Genomic DNA, 22,485 nt, shown 5'->3' on the forward strand with positions numbered 1-22,485 from the left:
GTGACTTGCCCAGGGTCACAAGGAGCAGTGTGGGATTTGAACCCACAACCCCAGGGTGCTGGGGCTGTGGCTCTAACCACTGCACCACACACTCCCCCTACCACTACTAGTATTTATCATTTCTATAGTGCTGAAGGCATACGCTGTACATTTGACATGTAATAGACAGTCCCTGCCCCAAACAAACATTTTTGGGAAAACCTAGACACCTCAGGAAGCAGCTGTAAATCCTGATGTTCAGAACAATGAGCGTAAGACATTCATTTCTCTTCTGAAATGAGCAATGCACATGTGCCGTATATGCTTCACTTCCCCCTCAATATTTGCGGGGGTTAGGAGCAGAGCCGGCCCTCGAATATTAAAAAACCGTGAATAACTTTTAGGGCTGGCTTTGACCCACCCCTGCCTCCTGGACCTTCCCCAGACTTTACCTGGTGGTCTAGCGGCGACACAGGGCAGGATCGATCTTCCTATGTTCCTGCCCCGTGCAGAGCTGTCGTCAAAATGGCTGCCGTGAGTTCCCGTTGTAGTCTTGAGATGCGGGGCAGGAGTGTAGGAAGATCGATCCTGCCCCACGTCGTCGCTAGACCGCCAGGTAAGGTCTGGGATGCAGCGTTTCTTTTCCCCCCAAAAAATCATGAATAACCGAATCCACGGGTAATGAAACTGTGGATTCGGAGGAAGAAGTATATAAGCTGAGGTTTTTGAGCACCCCCTCCCCAAAAAAGTCCCAAAATTGGGATCTCGGCTTGAGGTGGTACATCTGTCCTTCCCTTCCTCTCTCTGTGGTGACTGGCATTTTTAGTTACCGGCAAGCCTGGATACTGACGCTGACACTGACACGGAAATAATTACAAGCAGGGTCAGTCAGGGCCTTGAGAATCTGTGTATGCTCAGGAGCCGGCAGGCCTCAAGTTTGCGCAGATCCTTAAGGCCCCAGCATCAAGGCTTATCGGAAGTAGAAATAAAGGTTACTTGAGAGAGGGAAGTGAGGGGAAAATGAGAGACATGGTGGTAACTATGGGGGAGGGGAGGGAAGAAGAAGTGTTAAGTCACTGCGGGTCTAACTGAGTGATCATATCGGAGAAGGGTAGGGTTACAGATGTCCGGATTTCCCCGTGTGAAAAATGAAAATACAGTTAAACCTCGGTTTACGAGTGCACCGGTTTGCGAGTGTTTTGCAAGACGAGCAAAACATTCTGTAAATCGTGACTCGCAAACCGAGCATTGATTCGATTTGCTAGTTCCCCCCCCCCCCCCACTAACTGGCATCGCCCCCCCCCCTGCGCGAACTGGCATACCCCGCCCGCCCAAACTGAAAGCTTACCCCCCAGTGTGGCACCGGCACACAGCACCAACCCACAGGAGGTGCCGGTGCCCGAAGATCGTGCCTCTCCTACGACTGGGCCTTGAGCATCTGTGCAATGTCAAGGCCTTCTGGCTCTCGTTCTCTCCGAGAATCTCGTAGAGAGGCGGGAGCCAGAAGTAAATTGGTTTATGAGCATGCTTCTGGAACGAATTATGCTCATAAACCAAGGTTCCACTGTACTAATATTTTCTAATAGTGTTAATTATTGCAGAATAACACAGAGGTGGGGGTGAACACCTAAATTGTATAACACTTGCTTATAATCAGGTATGGTCAAATAACTACAGAGAAAGTATAAAGATATCACTTATACATATTATTCTAATAAGGCGGGGTCCCTAAAGAGGTAATATTATAAAGAAAATATTAATAATGTGGTAATGGAAAACTAATTGAAATACTGGTAAAATTCCAGAAGGAGTTTGTCAAACATTGTGCAGTAAGAATTATTGCTGACTCAAAGGATGGCAGGGGGGCATTTCTGGGACACTGAATACAATGCCTACAGTCAAATGAACATTGTGTCGAGGTATCGGCAGAATTTGCCATAAGGACTATTGTTTAAAAAGATGGTCTAAGCACGTCACGTGAGGGGAGGGAACAGTGCCCAAATATGGGCAGCTCGAAATATGGCCAGGGTCTGAAGAATAATGGGTAGAGAGATAGGAAATAGGTGGGAAGGATTTGAGAGCTTGTGAACTGTACTTCTGTACGGTTCATAGACAACGGCGCGAAAGACAAAAGCGCGCGCCGACAATTGAGCGCAGCGCATGCTGCCGTGCCGCTCTAAATTACAGTTTTTAGGGGCTCCGACGGGGGTTTTTGTTGGAGAACCCCCCCCCCAGTTTACTTAATAGACATCGCGCCAGCGTTATGGGGGGTTTGGGGGGGTTGTAACCCTCCACATTTTACTGTAAACTGAACTTTTTCCCTAAAAACAGGGAAAAAGTGAAGTTTTCAGTAAAATGTGGGGGGTTACAACCCCCCACACCCCCCACAACGCCCCCACAATGCGGCGCGATGTCTATTAAGTAAAGTGTGGGGGGGGTTCCCCCCCACGCCCCCCCCTTCGGGGCACTAAAAACAGTAATTTAGAGCGGCGTGGCGGCGCGCGCTGTGCTCAATTGTTTGGCCGCGCCTTTGTCCCGGCGCGCTTTTGACCTGACACCCTTCTGTACCCAATGAGCAGATAGGCAGGATTGTACAGACTATATAATCAATGAATGTACTATACCAGGTGTGTCCATCTTAATAATTTTTATTTCTTATATACCGCTATACCGTGAAGTTCAAAGCAGTTTACAATAAAGATACATTTTGTCAGTACATGGGATGCAAGGTGGAAAGAGAGTATAAGTTAGCCTCGTATCTTGAATTGGGATGGTGGCGAGGTAGAGAAGAGGGCTGTAGAGAGGATGAGGTGGGTTGGGAATCTAGAATTTCTTAAACAGTCGAGTTTTCAGGGATTTTCTAAAGTCTGCGTATGTAGTGGCCTCAAGTATGGGCTTTCCAAGCCATGTGTTCAGCCTGGCTGCCTGGAATGATAACATTCTATCTAGAAACTTTTTGTATTGGTAAGATTTCAAGGTGGGGTAATTAAATAGGTTTGTTCTGCGAGTGCTCTTGTTGGACTCGTTGGGGGGGGGGGGAACTGGGAGATTAGGTAAGCTGGAAGAATCCCAAAGACAGCTTTGTAACAAATACAAGCAAACTTGAAGAGGACTCTGGATTCTACGGGTAACCAGTGGAGTATCTGATAGTACGGGGTAATGTGTTCCCATTTTTTTAAACCGTAGATTAGTCGGATTGCGGTGTTCTGAATTAATCTCAGTTTGTTGAGGTTCTTTTTATAAGTTCCTAGGCATATGATATTAGAGTAATCTAGAGTGCTTAAGATGGATGATTGTACTAGTAAACGGAAGGACTTTTCGTCGAAGAATTTTTTAATAGTGCGAAGTTTCTATAGAACCGATATACTTTTTTTAAACAATAGGTTTGTGTAATTTTCCAGGGTTAGGTGCTTGTCAAGGGTTACCCCCAGTATCTTTAGGGTTTGGTCAATTTTGTATTCTCGACTCTGTAAGTGAATTGTGGATTCTTTTATCTTTTCGATGGGGGATGCCAGGAAGAATTTGTTTTTTTCTGTGTTGAGTTTCAGTTTGAAGGCCTTCATCCAGTGCTCTCTCTGATTTAGGATGTTGGTTAAGGAATTGATGTATTGTGACGCTAGGGAGGTTAGAGGAATCACTACAGTAATGTCGTCTGTATAAATGTAGAAGATGAGCCCTAGGCTTTAAAGCAGATTTCCTAATGAACTGAGGTAGATATTAAAAAGGGTCGGGGATAAAGTTTGTCATCTTTGAATACCTGGTAGAATCTGTTCCCGAGGAATCCCTGGAACCAATTGTGAGCATTTCCTGTGATGCCTATGGCTTCTAGGCAGTTCAATAGAATGGTGTGATCTACTAGGTCAAAGGCGCTACTTAGGTCCAGTTGCAGGATCATGGCACTCACCCAAGGTACCAGCGCCATGATCCTGCAACTGGACCTAAATAGGGCTTTGACCTAGTAGATCACACCATTCTATTGAACTGCCTAGAAGCACAGTGCGCAGCGGCCTCAAAAAAAGCCAACAGGATGCTGGGCATCATAAAGAGGGGCATAACTACCAGGACGCGGGAAGTCATCATGCCACTGTATCGAGCGATGGTGCGTCCGCATCTGGAATACTGCGTTCAATATTGGTCGCCGTACCTCAAGAGAGACATGGAGGTACTTGAGAGAGTCCAAAGGAGAGCAACGAAACTGGTAAGAGGGCTGGAACACTACCCATATGCTGAGAGGTTGGATAGGCTGGGGCTCTTCTCTCTGGAAAAAAGGAGGCTCAGGGGTGATATGATAGAGACCTTCAAAATCATGAGGGGCATAGAGAGGGTGGATAGGGACAGATTCTTCAGGCTGAAGGGGACAACAGGTACGAGGGGGCATTCGGAGAAACTGAAGGGAGATAGGTTCAAAACGAATGCAAGGAAGTTTTTTTTCACCCAGAGGGTCGTGGACACTTGGAATGCGCTACCGGAGGAAGTGATCAGGCAGAGTACGGTACAGGGATTCAAACAGAGACTGGATGGATTCCTGAGGGATAAAGGGATCGTGGGATACTGAGAAAGCTAACTGAGAAAGCTAACCAGAAAATAAATGTAGAAACCCAACCAGGTCGTGCAGGTGCAAGACCGGAGGGCTAGGACTTTGATAGGAAAATAGGACTCAATTAGGAAACCAAGGAGGCATGGGGGCCCCTTCTGGTGATTTAGACAGGTCGTGAACTGTTTGGGCCGCCGCGGGAGCGGACTGCTGGGCAGGATGGACCTATGGTCTGACCCGGCGGAGGCACTGCTTATGTTCTTATGTTCTACCAGGTATTCAAAGATGACAAACTTTCCCATCTTGTCAATTTCTGTGCAGAGGGCACCCATTTTAGGCCCAAAATGTAAATTATTTATATTGCTTACTTTACTCAAAGTCTTTCAGAGTCTTACTCATCTTGTGGGCAGTGCCTTTTCTCACACCCGGACGTGTCCTCCTTTTGAGGACATGTCCGGGGGGGGGGAAGTGGGGGGTGGGGGGAGGTCCGGATGGCTTCTCAAAACCTGACCCTTTGTCCGGGTCTAGGGGGTCCGTATTTTCCAAACGGAAAATCTGGTAACTGTAGAGAACAGTGACATCGTCAGAGGTGCACCCAAAGCTGGGAGTGGGGAAGTGGCCTGATGTTGATGTTTGCCTGCAGCAAAGTTCTAGTCACTGCGGAAGGGAGGGAGGAAGGAGAGAGAGATGCTGATCACCGTGGGAGGAGGAGGGGGGATAGGGAAGAGAGAGAGAAATGTCAGTCACCATGAGGGAGGGGGACTTGAATATAAATCCTCACCTTATATTCATGTTTAACATGTTTCCCCTCTTTATATTTTTTAGGGGAAAATGTTATCTTGGCTTATATTCAGATTTGACTATTTATGGTAATATTTTGGCCGTATACTAGTGCCATCCCAACTCCATCCATGGCACACCTCCTCGCCACATGCATATATTCATGATTTGCATGTGTAAATCTTTGTTCTTAAAATGTATGTGATGTGCATGTGCCAGTATTTACATATGCAATCGCAAACAGGGCTTCTTTTATTAAACCCTGCTAGATTATGTTGACATGGAAAATTATAGTTTACAGAAGATCATTAGACACATTGCTAATACAGTTGGTTAATATTCAGATATTGCCAAACAGACCTGGCAGCTTCCGGATATCTTTCCAAAGATCTGAAGACCGAGGCTTGGCGAAGATGGTTCCGGAAATATGTTGGATTTAAAGTAATGCTCCTTTGTGAAATAAAAGGAATGTTCACGTCATAAAAATGTTCAATTATACTATATAAAAAGACCATATATATAAAAAGACCATACAAATGGCTCGTTAATAATATCACTGGTGAGCACTTGTTCTTTCTTTCACTAATAGCAAAGATTGCCACAGTTACAATATCTACCGTGAATATCGTCAAAGCTGCAAAGTTTCCCCGTTCCAGGAGAGAGACTTTCTGGTCAGCCCTGCTATTGAACTTCTATTCCTAAAGCAGTCCCTGATTTTACTCATTGAGGTTAGGACTGCAGGTCCCAGAATGCACCAGCGCAAAGTGGTCAAAAATCCAGGACTGGTTAAAATCTCTCCCCCAGAATTGGTTAATTTGTCAGTAAACAAGTATTTTCTCTTAAAGCCGCATCTTGTGATATAGATCTTTTACAGGAGTCTATTGAAAATCAATCTTGAATCAGTTTTAAATAGTACAATGAATGGATTTCCATCATCTTGATATGCATTTAAAACTGGTATAAAACTGGTTTATATGCATTACAGTAAAGCTAAGGACTGTACTAAGTTTTGGCAATTATTGAATGATAATTATAAGAACACAAGAATTGCAAACTAGGACAGGCCAAAGGTCTATCAAGCCCATTTCCAACAGTGGCTAACACAGGTCCCAAGTACCTACCTAGATCCCAAGTAATAAAACAAATTTTATGCTGTGTATCCTAAGAATAAGCAGTGAATTTCCCCAAGCCATCTCAATAATGGCCTATGGACGTCTCTTTTAGGAATTATCCAACCTTTTTTTAAACCCTGCTAAGCTAACCGATTTCAGCACATTGTCCAGCAACGAATTCCAGAGTTTAATTGCACGCTCCGGTTTGCTCTAAATCTACTGTTTAGTAGCTTCATCGCACGCCCCCCCCCAGTCCTAGTATTTTTGGAAAGAGCAAACAAGCGATTCACATCTACCCTCTCCACTCCACTCATTATTTTATAGACCTTTATCGTATCGCCCCCCTGAGCCGTCTCTTCTCCAAGCCGAAGAGACCTAGCCACTTTAGCCTTTCCTCATAGGGAAGTTGTCCCATCCCTTTTATCATTTTCATCATCCTTCTCTGTACCTTTTCTAATTCCGCTATATCTTTTTTGAGATTCGGCGACCAGAATTGCACACAGTATTCGAGGCACAGGTGTAGCACAGAGCGATACAAGGACATTATAGCACACAAGCACATTAAAGCACAGTACCAGTAAGACCTCCTCATTAACTGTTGGGGGCGTTCCCAGGATTTAACCATGTGACGATTTTATAAAAGCAAGGCACACTTTATAGAATTGTGCTTAGTGGTGGCAAAAGCGGGCATAGGCGTCAAAAGGCGACCTAATTTTAGCCGCACCCTGTTTATGCCAGGGTTTTCTTAGCCTAAATCAGTGCACCAAAGTCCCAAACAGGCATCTACATGAACATAAGAATAGCCTACTGTGTCAGACCTATGGTCCATCTATCCCAGTAGCTCTCTTTCATGGTGGCCAATCCAGGTCCCAAGTACCTGGCAAAAACCCATATAGTAGCAACAATCCATGCTACCAATCCAGGGCAAGCAGTCGCCTCCCCCATGTCTGTCTCAGTAGCAGACTATGGACTTTTTCTCCAGGAGTTTGGCCAAACCCTTCTTAAAACTAGCTAGAGCTAAGTCTTGTCAGACAAATCTGATCAATTTTTTTTGACTGGATAGAGGGTATGCGCTAGATGTGGTGTGTTTAGATTTAAGGAAGGCCTTTGACAGTGTTCCACACAGATGCCTAATAAATAAACTCTGTGACCTTGGAGATGGGCTCCAAAGTGACGGGCTGGGTCAGGAACTGCTTGAATGGAAGACGACAGAGGGTAGTGGTCAATGGAGATCGTTGTGAGGAAAGGGATGTTTCCAGTGGTGTGCCTCAAGGGTCTGTTCTTTTTAACATTTTTATAAGTGATATTGCCGAAGGGCTGTTGGGTAAGATTTGTCTCTTTGCGGATGATACCAAAATCTGCAAAAGGGTAGACATCCTGGACGTCAGGTTTATTTAGAAATTTGATATACCGCCTTATTAAAAATTCAAAGCAGTTTTACATAATATAAAAACAGAGTATAATAAGAACGTACATTAAAAACAAATTACAAACAATGCTACAAAAAAATCAAACGCGCTGATGAACATAAACTTACCGATTCATTAATGGTTTATGTACTTTTCTTCTAAGATTTTCCTTACACATCCGGGGTGGGGGGGGGGAGGGGAGGGAGCGGTAATTGAGAAATTGATATTAATTCTTCATATCAATGTAATAAATAAAGATGTTTTGTATTATTAATAATTAATAGAAGGGTGGGTGGGTAAAGTTATTATCTAATATAATAAAACGGTAAGCCGCGCATGCGCACTTCCTATGCGTGCGTCCATTTTCCATGAGCTGTAGCGATCCATATGAAGTGCGCTCACGCGAGGCAAGACAAGAGCGCATGCGCGCCCTTCCCTGCTCTCCACCTGCGGAGCGGCAGCTGCTGGCCGCTAGCACCCCCTGCCCTCTCCGTTGCCTCCCGGCTCCAGCGGCGTAGGCAGCACTATAAACACGCTGCTTTGCGCCCTTCTCTGCCGATTTCCTCTGCTGCGTCTCTGATGACATCATCGGAGACAGACGGGGCAGAGGAAATCGCCAGTAGAAGGCCGCGAAGCAGCGTGTTTAAAGTGCTGCCTACGCGGCTGGAGCTCCGAGGTTTGTCGGCAGTGGGAGGGTCAGGAGCAGGCCGGATCGACAACGGCAGTAAAAGAAGGGGGAGGGGCCGAACGGAGCAGGGAAGAGAAGGTAAGAGAAGGGAAAGGGGGAGTGGGGGAAAATGCTGCTACTGCTTCTACACAGGAAAGGGGGGATAGGAGGGAAATGCTGTTGCTGCTGCATAGGGAAGTGGGATGGAAATGCTGCTGCACAGGGAAATGGGGAAAAATGACAGACAGACAGCGGGAGGGAGGGAGATAGAAAGAAAGACACAGGGGCAGGGAGAGGGACAGAAAGACAGACAGAGAAAGGGGGCCAGAGAGAGAGTCAGCGGGAGAGGGAAAGGGGGCTGCTTTGGGGGAGGGGTGTGCTGGGGGGGAGACAGAAGGGGCCATGGAGATATAGGGAAAGGGGGCTGCAGACAGACAGACAGACACATCTATTCTAGCACCCGTTAATGTAACGGGCTTAAAAACTAGTGGTTCTATATACTAATTGTATAAAATGGTGTAATCTCTCATCATTCCAATTTCCATTTATAAATAAGTTACCTCCCCCCTTTTCAGAAAGCTGCAAAAGTGGCTTTTAGCATAGGCTGGCACGCTGAATGCACTACACTGCTCTCTGCCCCGAACTCCTGCTCTCAGCCCTGATCTCCTACCTGCCCCGAACTCCTGCAGCCCCGATCTCCTGCCTGCCACGACTCTCCCACCCTTCCCCGCCGTGCAAGCCATGGTTTTAATCTGCAGGCTAAAACCACGGGCTTCGGAAGAAAAAAAAAAGCAAAAAAAAAAAAATATTTCCTGTTCTACCGAGCAGAGGGACAGCGCATCAACAGATGATCTGCGCATGCTCAAGGGTCGCTGTTCAGCGATCCGATTCAGTCTGTTGGGGGCATGATTCCCATCGCCCTCATTTGCATGAGGGCGATTCGTGAATCAGCCCCCCCGGACACGGATTGGATCTAGCCCTTAGTCATCTACCATTCAATTAATAATAATAATAACAACTTTATTTTTTCTATACCGCCATAGTCAAACTGACTTCTAGGCAGTTCACATAGAAAGAAGTGCAATTTAGGTCAATTACAAGATGCTAATTGTTCATTATCAGTACCATTTAAGCCTTTTAATTAAGTTAAGTGCCATTTATAGAATCTGGGCCAATCTGCATATTTACCCCCTTTTTATCAAGCTGCTGCGTTAGAAGTATTTAATGCGGGCTGGCACAGTAAATGCTCATAGAATTCCTATGAATGTTGGAACACTTACCTTGCCGGCCCATGCTAAAATCCTAAACTAAACTAAACTAAACCTTAGGTTTGTATACCGCACCATCTCCACAAGCGTAGAGCTCGGCACGGTTTACAGGGTTAGGTTGAAAAGGAGCTACAATGAAGGGTTATAGGAAAGGAGCTAGGAAGATAAAGAACCAAAGAGCGGGAGGTGTTAGATTTTTGAAAAGAGCCAAGTTTTCAGGTGTTTGCGAAAGGATTGGAGGGAGCTTGAAATTCTCAGCGGGGATGTGAGGTTGTTCCAGAGTTCTGTGGTTCTAAAGGTGCAGGGATGTTCCTAGTTTTCCTACGCGGGATATACCTTTTGTAGAGGGGAATGATGGTTTCAGTTTTTGGGAGGATCTAGTGGAATTAGGGTTAGAGGAATTCCAGAAGAGTGGGATAACGGGAGGGAGGATGCCATGTAGGATCTTGAAGGCTAAACAGGCACATTTAAAGAGGACTCTGGAGTGAACTGGGAGCCAGTGAAGTTTGGACAGGAGTGGGGAGATATGGTCGAACTTGCCTTTTGCGAAAATAAGCTTGGCCGCAGTGTTCTGGATTAGCTGGTCTATGGAGTTTTTTTTTAGTTAGGCTTAAATAGATGGAGTTGCAATAATCCAGTCTAGAGAGGATGGTGGATTGAACAAGGACAATGAAGTGAGAATGATGAAAGTACGATCTCACTTTCCTCAGCATATGAAGACTATAGAAGCATTTTTTACCAAGAAGTTGAGGTGGTCATTGAAGGAGAGAGAGGAGTCTATGATGATGCCAAGGACTTTGCTTGAAAACTCAAGCTGAAGAGTGGAGCCGGAATATAATGGGATGGAAGTGGGTAAATGATCTAATATTGGGCCGAGCCAAAGTAATTTTGTTTTGGACTCATTCAATTTCATTTGTACAGAATGTGCCCAGGAATGGAGGTTAATTATACATGCGGATATGTTCTCAGCGAGATTAGTGAGGTTCGAGTCGGTCTCTAGCACAGCTTGATAAAATGGGGGGGAGGGGAGGTTAATGCAGCTCTAGGAACGGCAAATGCTGGGAACACCCCCAATCACAGCTGCATTAAATTTGCAGATACTGCGGAATATAGTCCCATGTTAAGTTGCATTAAATCCAATTTTTACTTCAGATTTTCCAAAAGAACCCCATAATGAGCTCTTAAGAATACTGATCATTTTATAAATAGCAGAAAATATGCCTATTTACAGAAATATTTTGCCATTTTGGGGCCACCGAACTGAGATGTTGTACACAAAATGAACCATATTCGTACTAAATATTAAATTATGGTTTGGGGGATTTTGCTTTGTCTACCAGATGGCTAGGCGAAAGAAAACATGAAATAGATTTTCATTTATTTTTCATCTTTCTGCCAACCCAAAGAAGGTTCAGTAAAATCCTTCAGTAAATCATCTGGTCAGTTCTTCTTAACAGTTTAGCAATATTTCATCTTGCCTTTTTGACATTTTCATTTTTTCATGCTGACGTTTTCTCTTAAAAATAATTGATTGCTATTATTTTTTTCTTCAAGCTTGACAAAAAGAGAGTGCAAATTTAAACCTTTAAAATAGATGCCTGTTAAAAGGTTTCCTATATTTTATCAATATATTAATAGCATGATATTCAGATAGAAAAATGTTTTGCACTGGTGCTATAATAATAATAAAAAAAAAATATATATATATATATATATTGTATATTTATATAGATAGAAAGCTAGATTAGATACAGATAGATATACTATAGATAAGAGAGAGATATAAAACATTACAGTTTGCTAGCCTATGGGGCATAGAAAATGTGGAAAATGTGCATTTTGCTTGCATGCATGGGAATTGTCTGAGTTTCAACCTCTTAGATTATTGTTTACATATTCACGGCCGAGTCACATTATTATGACCATCTGCTGATATCCAGAATAAATGCCTCTGGCACGCGAATGACAGTCAGACGCTGTGGGAGTGACTCAATAAGATGCTAGATGGTTGCTAGAGTTTCTGGAACCATGCAGACTGAGGTGCGACCAACAGTTGCTGATGGGTGCGTGGTGGTGGATCCAGTCATTGAACATGCCAATCAAGGTGGTCCCAAATGTATCTGGGGAATTTGGAGGCCAAGGAAATAGCTGGAAGTCATGGTCGTGCTCTGTGAACCACTCATGAACAATTCTGATGGCATGACATATCGCATTGTCCTGTTGAAAGATCCTATTGACAATAGAGAAGACTGTCAACATGTACGGGTGCACTTGATTGGCAAGGATGGAGAGTTAACCATATTGATTGAGAGTGCCCTCCAGAGGTATCAAGCGCCCCAGACCATACCGCTGCCATCGCCAGCTTGTGCATATCCAACAATGATTGCTGGGTGTTTGTTCTTGGCGGTTTCATGCCTGAAATGCCAACACCCATCCTTCCATTGGAGCTCAAACCATGGCTCATTGGAGAAGGCAACCTTCTGCCAGTTGGTGTAAGTCCAATGTGCAAATTGCAGCCCTTTTTTGTGATGAACCCTCATGAGCATGGGCACCGTCACCAGCCACATCTGCTTCAGAGCCCCATTCACAACAGGGTCTGCTGCACAGTCATTTTGGACTCGCATCTGGAAGCCCCCTAGTTCATATGGATGGTGAATTGCTCCTAAGTAGTGTGCCAATCGGCCTGCATCAACCTCTCGTATTGATGGCTGGTCCTGCCCATCATTACAAGTTTGAAAGTTTGACATTTGATGTATCGCAATGGAAGAACATCTATGCGGTTTACATATAAAAACTAATAGTTAAAATAATATAAAGTAAAGGTAGAACTACAATATCAATAGTAAAGGCAAGAAAATAAAGAATTAAAAAGTTACCGATTTTGTACTCTTCGTTTCAGACTGGACTCCTTATTTCATTTTGCAAATCATTGGTGAAATGCATCTATGAACAGGAACGTTTTTAATAATGTTTTAAAGCGTTCAGAATTATGTTCTGTTCAAATGTAATTTGGGACAGCATTCCAGAGTTGAGGACCAATTACTGTGAAAGAACGATCTCTAGTGGATGAGTATACAATTTGCCTAATCAATGGAATCGCTAAGGGCTCCTTTTACAAAGGTGCGCTAGCGTTTTTAACGCACGCACCGGATTAGCGCGCGCTATAGCGCACGCTAGCTGAAAATCTACTGTGTGCTCAAAAGGAGGTGGTAGCAGCTAGTGCGCATGACAATTTACCGCGCGCTATTCCATGTGTTACAGCTCTAGCGCGGCTTTGTAAAAGGAGCCCTAATAGATTTTTCTGTAAAGAGCGAAGTGTACCTATTGATGAATAAGGTATTAGATAGTTATCCAAATATGTTGGTGACCGGTTATGATGTGCTTTGAATACCAGGAGTAAAATTTTATATGACAAACGATGTTTTATCGGTAGCCAGTGTGCCGATTTTAATAGCAGTGTGATATGGTCGAATCTCTTTTTTCCTGTTGTTAATTTTATTGAAGTATTTTGAGCGAGTTGAAGACGATACAAATCTTTGTCTGGCTCCAATGCAGTAGTCCAATGTACTAATTACTAGAGAATGAACAATTATATTAATAGCGGAGGGGAATAAGAGATGAGATATTGAGCGGATAAGACGAAGTTTATAGTAACTACGTTGTAGTACTGTAGATCTTTGGTTTTGAAATGTTAACGTCAGGTCATCAAAAAGGTTCCATTTCTTTTTCTCACGGTGAACTTGAACTACAGCAACCTGTGAACAGTTCACAAATTCTTCTGTTTCTGAAAATGCTGCCACCCTTGGCCCGGTAGCTGATGATCCTGCCTTTTTCAATGTCAGATAAATCATGCTTTTTCCCCATGACAGCCATGGTTGCTATATTGGCAACTTGCTGACATCCCACCTTATTTGCCCACAAAGTCTGCAAATGGCAAGTGCATTTGTTCATTGGCTGTGTGTCCCTGACGTCGGAGGTAGGTGGTGGTCATGTGACTTGACATGTATATCGTGCCAGTCTACAAATAGCGAGTATAAAGGGGCTGATTATGTAATTCAATGTCCCTGCCCCATTTTGTATGTGGGGAAAATTTTGGTAAAAGTGAAAACTCATATTACTGAATGTTGTTCAAATGTTCAATGTCAAAGAGAGGCAGCCCCTCTCTCCTAGCACTGGGAAGAAAAAGGTCAAGCTCCCAGTATGGTCTGTATCTATGAATATTAGTTATATAATATGTATTTTTATTTTAACTTTTTTAAATGATGTACACCGCCTAGAAGCCTGATTAGATGGTATAACAAATTTTTAATAAACTTGGACACTTGGTCATAGGGTACAAGATCTCCAGTTTTGGGTTTTGGAATAACTCTCCAGGAAATTGGGTGGCTTGAATAAACGTTTCTTACAACGGGAACAGTTTTTCATTTTTACATGGGAAGCTTTGGCCCCTCGGGGGTTAAATTCAGAGACTGAATGGCAAGCGTTCCTGTAGGGTATCTAGTAGAGATTGACATGGGGACAAATTTTTCCCCGTCCCTGGAGGAACTCAATTTTCCTGTCCCGTCCCCATGAGTTTTGTCACTGTCCCTGTCCCATTCCTGTAAGCCTCGAACACTTACGATTTTAAAGTGTTTGAGGCTTGTGCAGATGAGGACGGAGCTTAGGCATTGGTGGAATGAGGCATTATGACATCACAATCTGAGCTCTAGAATGTTGCTATTTATGATTCTAAAGTGTTTGAGGCTTGTGCAGATGAGGATGGAGCTTAGGCATTGGTGGAATGAGGCACTATGACATCACAAAATGAGCTCTAGAATGTTGCTACTTAGGATTTGAAAGGGATTGAGGCTTGTGCAGATGAAACAGAGCTTGCAGGAATGGGGCAGGGGTAGGAAAAGAACTCACGAAAACGGGACGGGAAAATGAGTTCCTGTGGGGATGAGGAAAAATTGTCCCCGTGTTATTCTCCAGTTTGTAGGTTTTTTTTATTGTGTGCATTATAGATATCTGCCTCTGTATGTAAGAGTTCATTGCATTTGGATTGCTTTGGTGCATGCATGCTGATTGTTGCCAATATAAGGTGCGCACGTGCCAGTGTGGTCTTTTGGTGTGCAGTTTTGAAGACGTGAGTCATTGAGCACACACCTGCGACCATCCTTTTGAAACTGAGCGCCCATATATGGGTGCTTTTAAGAAGCAAGCATGTATGCATGGGTGCCTTTAAGATTTGAATGCACCCGCATGAGAGTCTTTAAGAACTGAGCTTGCATGTGTCGGAATTTTTCTGGAAATTCTACCATATTGCTCCAGTGTGTGGGGTGGGAAGTGATGCAGTCTTGTGACATCATAGATTTTGATAGTTTCTAATGTATATATTTGGTAATGCATTTATGTTTGGGTTAAATGTTGTTTATATTTGGTTTTTATTTTTGGTTGCATTGTCCGATATTTAGTGCTATGTAGCTGGCCTGGAATGTAATGTAATGTAATGTAATTTATTTCTTATATACCGCTAAATCCGTTAGGTTCGAAGCGGTTTACAGAGAAATATATATTAAAGAATACAATAAAATAAGATAAATAAAGAATAGGTACTTGGAATTCCCTTACTGTCCCGAAGGCTCATAATCTAACTAAAGTACCTAGAAGACAGTTATTGAGCAGTAAGAATAAAATAAAGATAGAGATATTGAACAAAATATTAAACATTCTAACAAGAGTGCACTGATCTCTCTAAGGCCATAGTACTTTTTAAAGTAAAGTATACATCTCAGTAATAATTAAATAGATAAACAAAATAAATTAAATTAAATTTATTTGGATTAAAACTAAATAAGGAAAATTTTTAAAAAGAACATATATGGACATAATAAATGTGAAAAAGAATGAATAACAAAGGAATGTGAGTGAAAAAAAACGTTGAGCAATGGAATTCTGAGGAATAATTTAAAAATAAAGATATAAAACAAATAAATAAAAAAGAGTAAAATTAGGATATAATAAACATGATGATATAAGAATCAAAAGGGACCAGCATCACTTCAATCAGACCAACAAATCTCTGTCCTAAGCACTTCAGCCGTTAATCCGATCAGCCGCTGTTAACATCTGATGTACACCAACCACAGGATATCTCCTCCGATGAAAAGAAACATCTTTCAGTTTCCAGGTCGACACCCAGTGCGCTGGACAGTATAACCTCCACTCAGATCTTGCCGACCTCATCTCTCCGCTCCCAGGTCCGGTAGTGATCCTTTCCGCTAGCCCCCGCAGCTGCCGACACCGCCTCATACCACACCACTCCCATGGCTGGCAAGAATCGGACATGGTGAAATATCAAATAGACAGGACGGCTCAGCAGACCTCCCATCCTGATGGTGTCACTCCGTCGGTAGAAAACATGAATCTGTAGCCTCTCTGATTTCAGTGTCATGCAGAACACTTTAGACATGGCGCCTCAAGATCTCCACAGCCAGCCACTTCAAGAAGACTCTGCCACCCCCGCCAACCTCAGCGATGCTCCCCTCGTGTCTCTCCAATATCAGCACTACTCGATGTGTCCCAGTCATCAGGCCCAACTCAAACCTTCCTGAAGTGCAAGGAGTATCAGGTAGGATGTTGGTATTTCAAATTGTTAGACCAGAAGTCAATGGTCAGCTCAGTGGCTATCAGACTAGAATTCACAAGTGGAGGCTAAGTAATAGAAATCAATATAAATCAAAAATATGATTTAATAAAGATTAATAAGATAAATTAAACAAAATGAGCTACTAAATGAAACAAACAAGCAACAGAGAAAAACCAAAAAATAAAAAGGGAGAAGGAGACCGTGCAATTGATGACTTTATCGGCCGCCATCTTGTTAGATATCTTGATGGAATGGCTCCTTTTGTAATACTTCCATATTCAAATACAGTGGTGCCTCACACAACGAACTTAATTCGTTCCAGGAGCAAGTTTGTTATGCGAAAAGTTCGTTATGTGAAACGCGTTTTCCCATAACAATACATGTTAAAAAAAATAATTCGTTCTGCAGCATAAAATATGCTAAGATGACATAAAAAAAGATAAATTTGTCAAAATGGTGAAAATGATGGTCTTGCTGAGGCCAAACTCTTTGACGAGGTCACACTGTTTTACCCCACATTCACTCCTTCTAATTATTTCCCGTTTCATTTCAACAGAAATCACCTTCCTGCTTTTTTTAGAAGCCATGATATATAAAAAATATTGAGTTTATCTTAAAAGGACGACTGTATACAGTGAGAGAGGGCAGTTAAGCGCAGTGACTAACGACTGCCTGCAGTGCCTACGCGGAAGGATGCAATACATCGGCAGCTCGGGCGACTTCGTTGTGTGAAACGAAGTTCGTTGTGTGAAGTTCGTTGTGTGAAACGAAGTTCGTTGTGTGAATCAAGACATGAAGTTCGTTGTGTGCAGCGTTCGTTGTGCGAGGCGTTCGTTATGCGAGGCACCACTGTAACTTTTACAAAATGATCAACTCAAGCTCCATGTACTGTATATGTTAATAGAATTTTCCATCATCTTTATTGGGAATTTTTTTATTTTTCTTTTTGCTCTGTGAGCACATAAGTATTATCATTATATATTATTAAGTTGCTGTTGTAGTTTTCGGCAAAATCTGATAAGGTAAGAACAAAGCCTTGAATTGACTGGTTAACAATCAAAATTAAAAAAAAAAAAAGGATTATGATGGTATAAAACTAGAACCTTGCAATTTGGCATGCCACTCGTGATCTTAGATATTTGGCTTAATAGACGCAGGGTAGCTCCTCGGGGAGCCATTATTCAACGAAGAATATAGGCTGGACCTTTGGTTTCCGACCTGCTGCACAAAACAGGATGAATGCTTCACTTTTCAGTGTCCTCGTAATGCAGTACTGAACGGGATGCCCGCCTCCCTCGGGGATATTTGTCATGCATATGGGCAAGGTCGGCCTGAGCAATATCAGTAAGTATTTCAGTCACTCTGTTAATTCCCTACTTTGTATTCCTTTGTGGTATTAGAGGTTAAATTAGAGCTCATTCAACCAGATCTGTGGCAGTGCTACTAACTAGTGTCGGGTCAATTTAATCTCCTGGGCTTTGGACGGCAGCCACTCTGGAGCTCTTCAGAATGTTGCTTTCGTTCTGTCATCTGCGCCGAGTACGTAATACCGGTGCTAGTCAGACTCGACCGTTTAAGAATCCAGACAGGACATGGGATCAGGGAATATAATGGGGATATTTAACGGTCGCCAGTGATAAAACGCAGAGGCCCAATTAGTTAATAAGCCTAAGAAACCAGAAAAAAAAAGATTGTGCGCAGTCGTGATCCCGGCATGTGGCAATCAAAATATTTCTCAAAAAAGGTATATCTTTACCTTACAAAGAATTGTATGAAAAACTACACTACAGTAGAGAATTGCATGGGGGCAGAAATCCCACCCGTCCCCACCTGCCCCACCAGTATCCCATCCGTCCCTACCCATCCCCGCCAGAATCCCCTCCATCCCCGCAAGGAATCTCCTCTTTACCCGCCCATCCCCCCATAAAAGTTACCTGTCCCCATAAAAAGCAGGAATTTCTTCTGACAAGTCTCAGTTCATTTAAACCACAGGTGTCAAAGTCGGTCCTCGAGGGCCAGAATCCAGTCGGGTTTTCAGGATTTCCCCAATGAATCTGCATGAGATCTATTTGCATGCACTGCTTTCAATGCATATTCATTGGGGAAATCCAGAAAACCTGACTGGATTCCAGCCCTCGAGGAGGGACTTTGACACCCCTGATTTAAACCAACCATAAAATACAATATAAACAAATAACAAAGAACAGAAATAAGAGATGCATACATCACCGGAAAAAATTAGAATAGACCTTAGGTCATGTGACAGTAGGGTCAACCATTTCTTGTTAAAAGAAATAAGAGTTGGATTTTTGGGCAATATAAAGCTCATATCTGCAGAGCAAACAAATCTGGTTCCACCATCTGGCCTAGGTAACTTGTGAGAGGTCCTTCCAAGATCCACAAATGGTTTTTAATGCAGCAATGAGTAAAAAAAATTGAACAATACAGCTTCAAAATCATTTAAAGCAATAAATCTGCATGAGATAGATTTGCATCTCAAGGAGGCGGTGCATGCAAATCCATCTCATACATATTCATTGTGGATATCCTTAAAACCTGACCTGGCTCCGGCTCTCGAGGACCGGAATTGCCTACCTCTGGCTTAGACTGAAGTTGCTCTTTTATGCCCCAAGAAACTGCCACCCTAGCTACGTGATTGCCTGGTCTTGCTTAGTGGTTGGACTGGCCCAGAGGAGAAGTACTATTTATCCAGTGATTATTCAATAAATATCTGTGTTTTTATTTTTCCATTAGGGGTGTTTTACCAGTTTTTATTGGTTAAAACCTATCATCAGAAGCCCTAGTTACATTTACTGTCTGAGCCTGGCAGGAGATCCAAGATGAATTCTTTTTAATGAGGATCTTCCATATACAATGCAACATTTATATGTATGAGGATTTGCGAGCTGAATTTGGTTAATAAAACCCTTAAGAATCCCTAATGTGCATGCAGTAACCTTAACATTTACATGAAATCACAGCAAAAATGTACCAGTGAATGCAAATAAGTGCAGAAAATTAACATTTTAATTTTGCTCCATGATTACTATGAACCATTACAATGTAGAGATGACATAAAAACGTACTCAAGAGTAAACATTTCCCATCCGCTGGATAACTAATGATTCATAGCTATTTATAGTAGGAGCAATCAGAGTAATTTATTTCTCCATTTTCAGAAATATGGCGATTGATTATACTTCAGATTCAGGCTTGATGTTAATTGTATCTCTGAATGTTTTCATATTACAGCATATATGAACATTTGCAATTGTGCACTCCACTACGAGCATGGCAAAGATTTATTCTGCGTATTGTATTTTAATTGAATTGAATCACCGAGGATGCAGCCATCGGGGGGTTTAAGGCTTGAGCTCTTTATTTATATTCATTTAAATCGGCGGTTCTCAAGCCTGTCCTGGGGAGCCCCAGTCAGCCAAGTTGTCAGGATATCTGCCACAAATATATACGAGAGAAATCTACGTACAACAGATCCACAACTGCAGCACAGCAAAGAAACAGCGGGAATGGAACAGTGGGAGATCATGGTAGAGGAAATGATACAGTGGTTCTAGGTATCTGACATTTTAACATACAACAGATGGTCCCTGCTCAGAAGAGCTTACAATCTAATTTAGACAGGACATTTCGGGGTTGGGGGAGATCATGGTAGAGGAAATGATACAGTGGGTCTAGGTATCTGACATTTTAACGTACAATAGATGGTTCCTGCTCAGAAGAGCTTACAATCTAATTTAGACAGGACATTTCGGGGTTGGGGAGATCATGGTAGAGGAAATGATACAGTGGGTCTAGGTATCTGACATTTTAACATACAATAGACGGTCCCTGCTCAGAAGAGCTTACAATCTAATTTAGACCGGACGTTTCAGGGTTGGGAAGGTTATGGTAGAGGAAATGATACAGTGGGTCTAGGTATCTGACAACAGTGAATGGGAGTTAAGAGTTGAAAGCACTGCAGTTTAAAAAAAAGTGTGCCTTTAGCTTGGATTTGAATGCTGCTAGGGATGGAGCATGCTGAATTGATTCAGGCAGCCTGTTCCGGGCATACAGTGCCGCAAGAAAGAAGGGACGGAGTCGTCAGCGGAAGAGAAGGGTACAGACAAGAGGGGCTTGCCCGATGAACGGAGTTCACGGGGAGGAGCATAAGGGGAGATAAGTGAAGAGAGTTCATGAGGGGCTTCAGAGTTTAAACTGTATTCGGAAATGGATGGGGAGCCAATGAAGCGACCTGAGGAGGGGGGTAATGTGAGAATAGCGGCCAAACGCCTAAAGAAGGATGTACATAAAAACTGTTTTATGTCCATTCACAATGAGTTGACCCGATACAGCACTGTGTTTAGGTGAAAAATACACCTACATCAGGGGTCATATATACTGAATTGAAACTAAACTAAAACTTAACTTTATATACCGGGTCTTCAACCAGAGGAAGCTTGACGCGGTTAACAATAAGTTAAAAGATAAACTAAAATGCAAGAGGATTAGTTTTCATAATGTTTAGCAAAGAGAGAAGTTTTTAAAGATTTACGTATTTTATGTATTATTGAATTGGGAGGGAGGGAGGGATGGGGGATTATTATATTCAATAAGAATGATATAAATTTAGATTTCTTACATAATATTTTAATATTATAGAATACTAATTTTTTAATGAAATGTTAAATTTGATGCTAATATGTGAGTTAATCAAGTGTATATCTTTATATGAGTTTATTTGATACACTTGTTGTAACATACGAAAATGAATAAAGAATTATAAAAAAAAAAAAAAAAAGATTTACGAAAAGATTGGAAAGAGCTGGGACACCTCAAAATTAAAGGAAGTTCATTCCATAATTGGGGAAATTTAAAAGCTAAAATTCTTGACTCCTTGAATTCCTTTCCTAGAAGGGAGGGAAAGTTTAAATCGACGAGTGCCTCTCGCATATGAAGATCTATAAATATTCCATAGCAGAGGAAATGAAGCATGCAGAATGGAACAGAACACAAAATAGTCTGAAGAAGAAGAGGATATATATTTTAAATGCGAAGGTATCAAAGGCTCATCAGTTTAAAAGAAAATGGGGTTCATTTAGTGAAATCTAGAATATTGATGTTCTCACTTGCCGGAAAGAATCTCTGGAATTCGATTCCAGGTATAATGAGATTATGCAAAGATCATGTGTCTTTTAAGAAAATATAAAAAAAAAAACCCCCACCATTATTTGTGGACGCCTTTCTCTAAGGGCTCCTTTTACAAAGGCGTGCTAGGGCCTTAACGCGCGCAATAGCATGCATTAAATTCCCGAGCGCGCTGGCCACTACCGCCTCCTTTATAGGAGGCGGTAGATTTTTGGCTACCGTGCTCTAGAGCGCGCGGTAGTTTTGTGCGTGCGCTTAAAATCCTAGCGCACCTTCGTAAAAGAAGCCCTAAGGTGCGCTAGCGTTTTTAGCACACGCAGGAAGTTACCGCGCGCTACACTTCTAGAACTAACGCCAGTTCAATGCCGGCGTTGAGGTCTAGCACACGCGGCAATGTAGAGCGCGCTATTCCGTGCGTTAAAGCCCTAGCGCACCTTGGTAAAAGGAGCCCTAACTCTGGTTATTATTAGTTTTAGATTTAAAGAATTCTGTATTGAGGAAGTCTGTGGGGAAGACATTTCATAATGTTTGTGCTTGAAATTGTGGATGGAAACGTTTTGTACATCGCTTAGATTTAAGCGACTCATGCATTTTTAAAATAAAGAAATAAATGCTATGGATTATGCTGGTACCGTGAAATGACCTTTCAATCAGCAAAGACACGCATGGGTTGATTTGGGTTGATCTCAATAGCGCTAATTTTATACCTGGACCTTATTGTGCACCGTCCTTTTTTTTTCCCATTCTGCCTATGCCTTGTGCCACGCTTTGGTTTCCAAATCATTTCATATTACATCATCTTGAATAAGGTTTTTTTTTTTTTTAAATTTCTACTTCTCATATTATATAATATATATTTTTTAATATTCACATTCTCAAAACTTAGGGCTCCTTTTACTAAGCTGTAATAGCGGTTTTAGCGTGCGCTGAATTGCCACGCGCGCTAGACGCTAACACCAGCAT

At 42.4% G+C, this 22,485-nt stretch overlaps 1 protein-coding gene across 1 annotated transcript in view; it reads right to left on the reverse strand.

Annotated features, from left to right (window-relative positions):
- The window catches only part of SPATA16 (spermatogenesis associated 16), a 128,737-nt gene that overhangs the window by 99,147 nt on the left and 7,105 nt on the right, over positions 1–22,485 (reverse strand). The window contains exon 3 of the mRNA XM_033957786.1: positions 5,654–5,743. Within this exon, the coding sequence (XP_033813677.1) occupies positions 5,654–5,743 (90 nt within the window). The remainder of the gene's footprint in view (positions 1–5,653; positions 5,744–22,485) is intronic.

Source organism: Geotrypetes seraphini, chromosome 9 (genome assembly GCF_902459505.1).
Source record: "Geotrypetes seraphini chromosome 9, aGeoSer1.1, whole genome shotgun sequence".
NCBI lineage: Eukaryota > Metazoa > Chordata > Amphibia > Gymnophiona > Dermophiidae > Geotrypetes > Geotrypetes seraphini.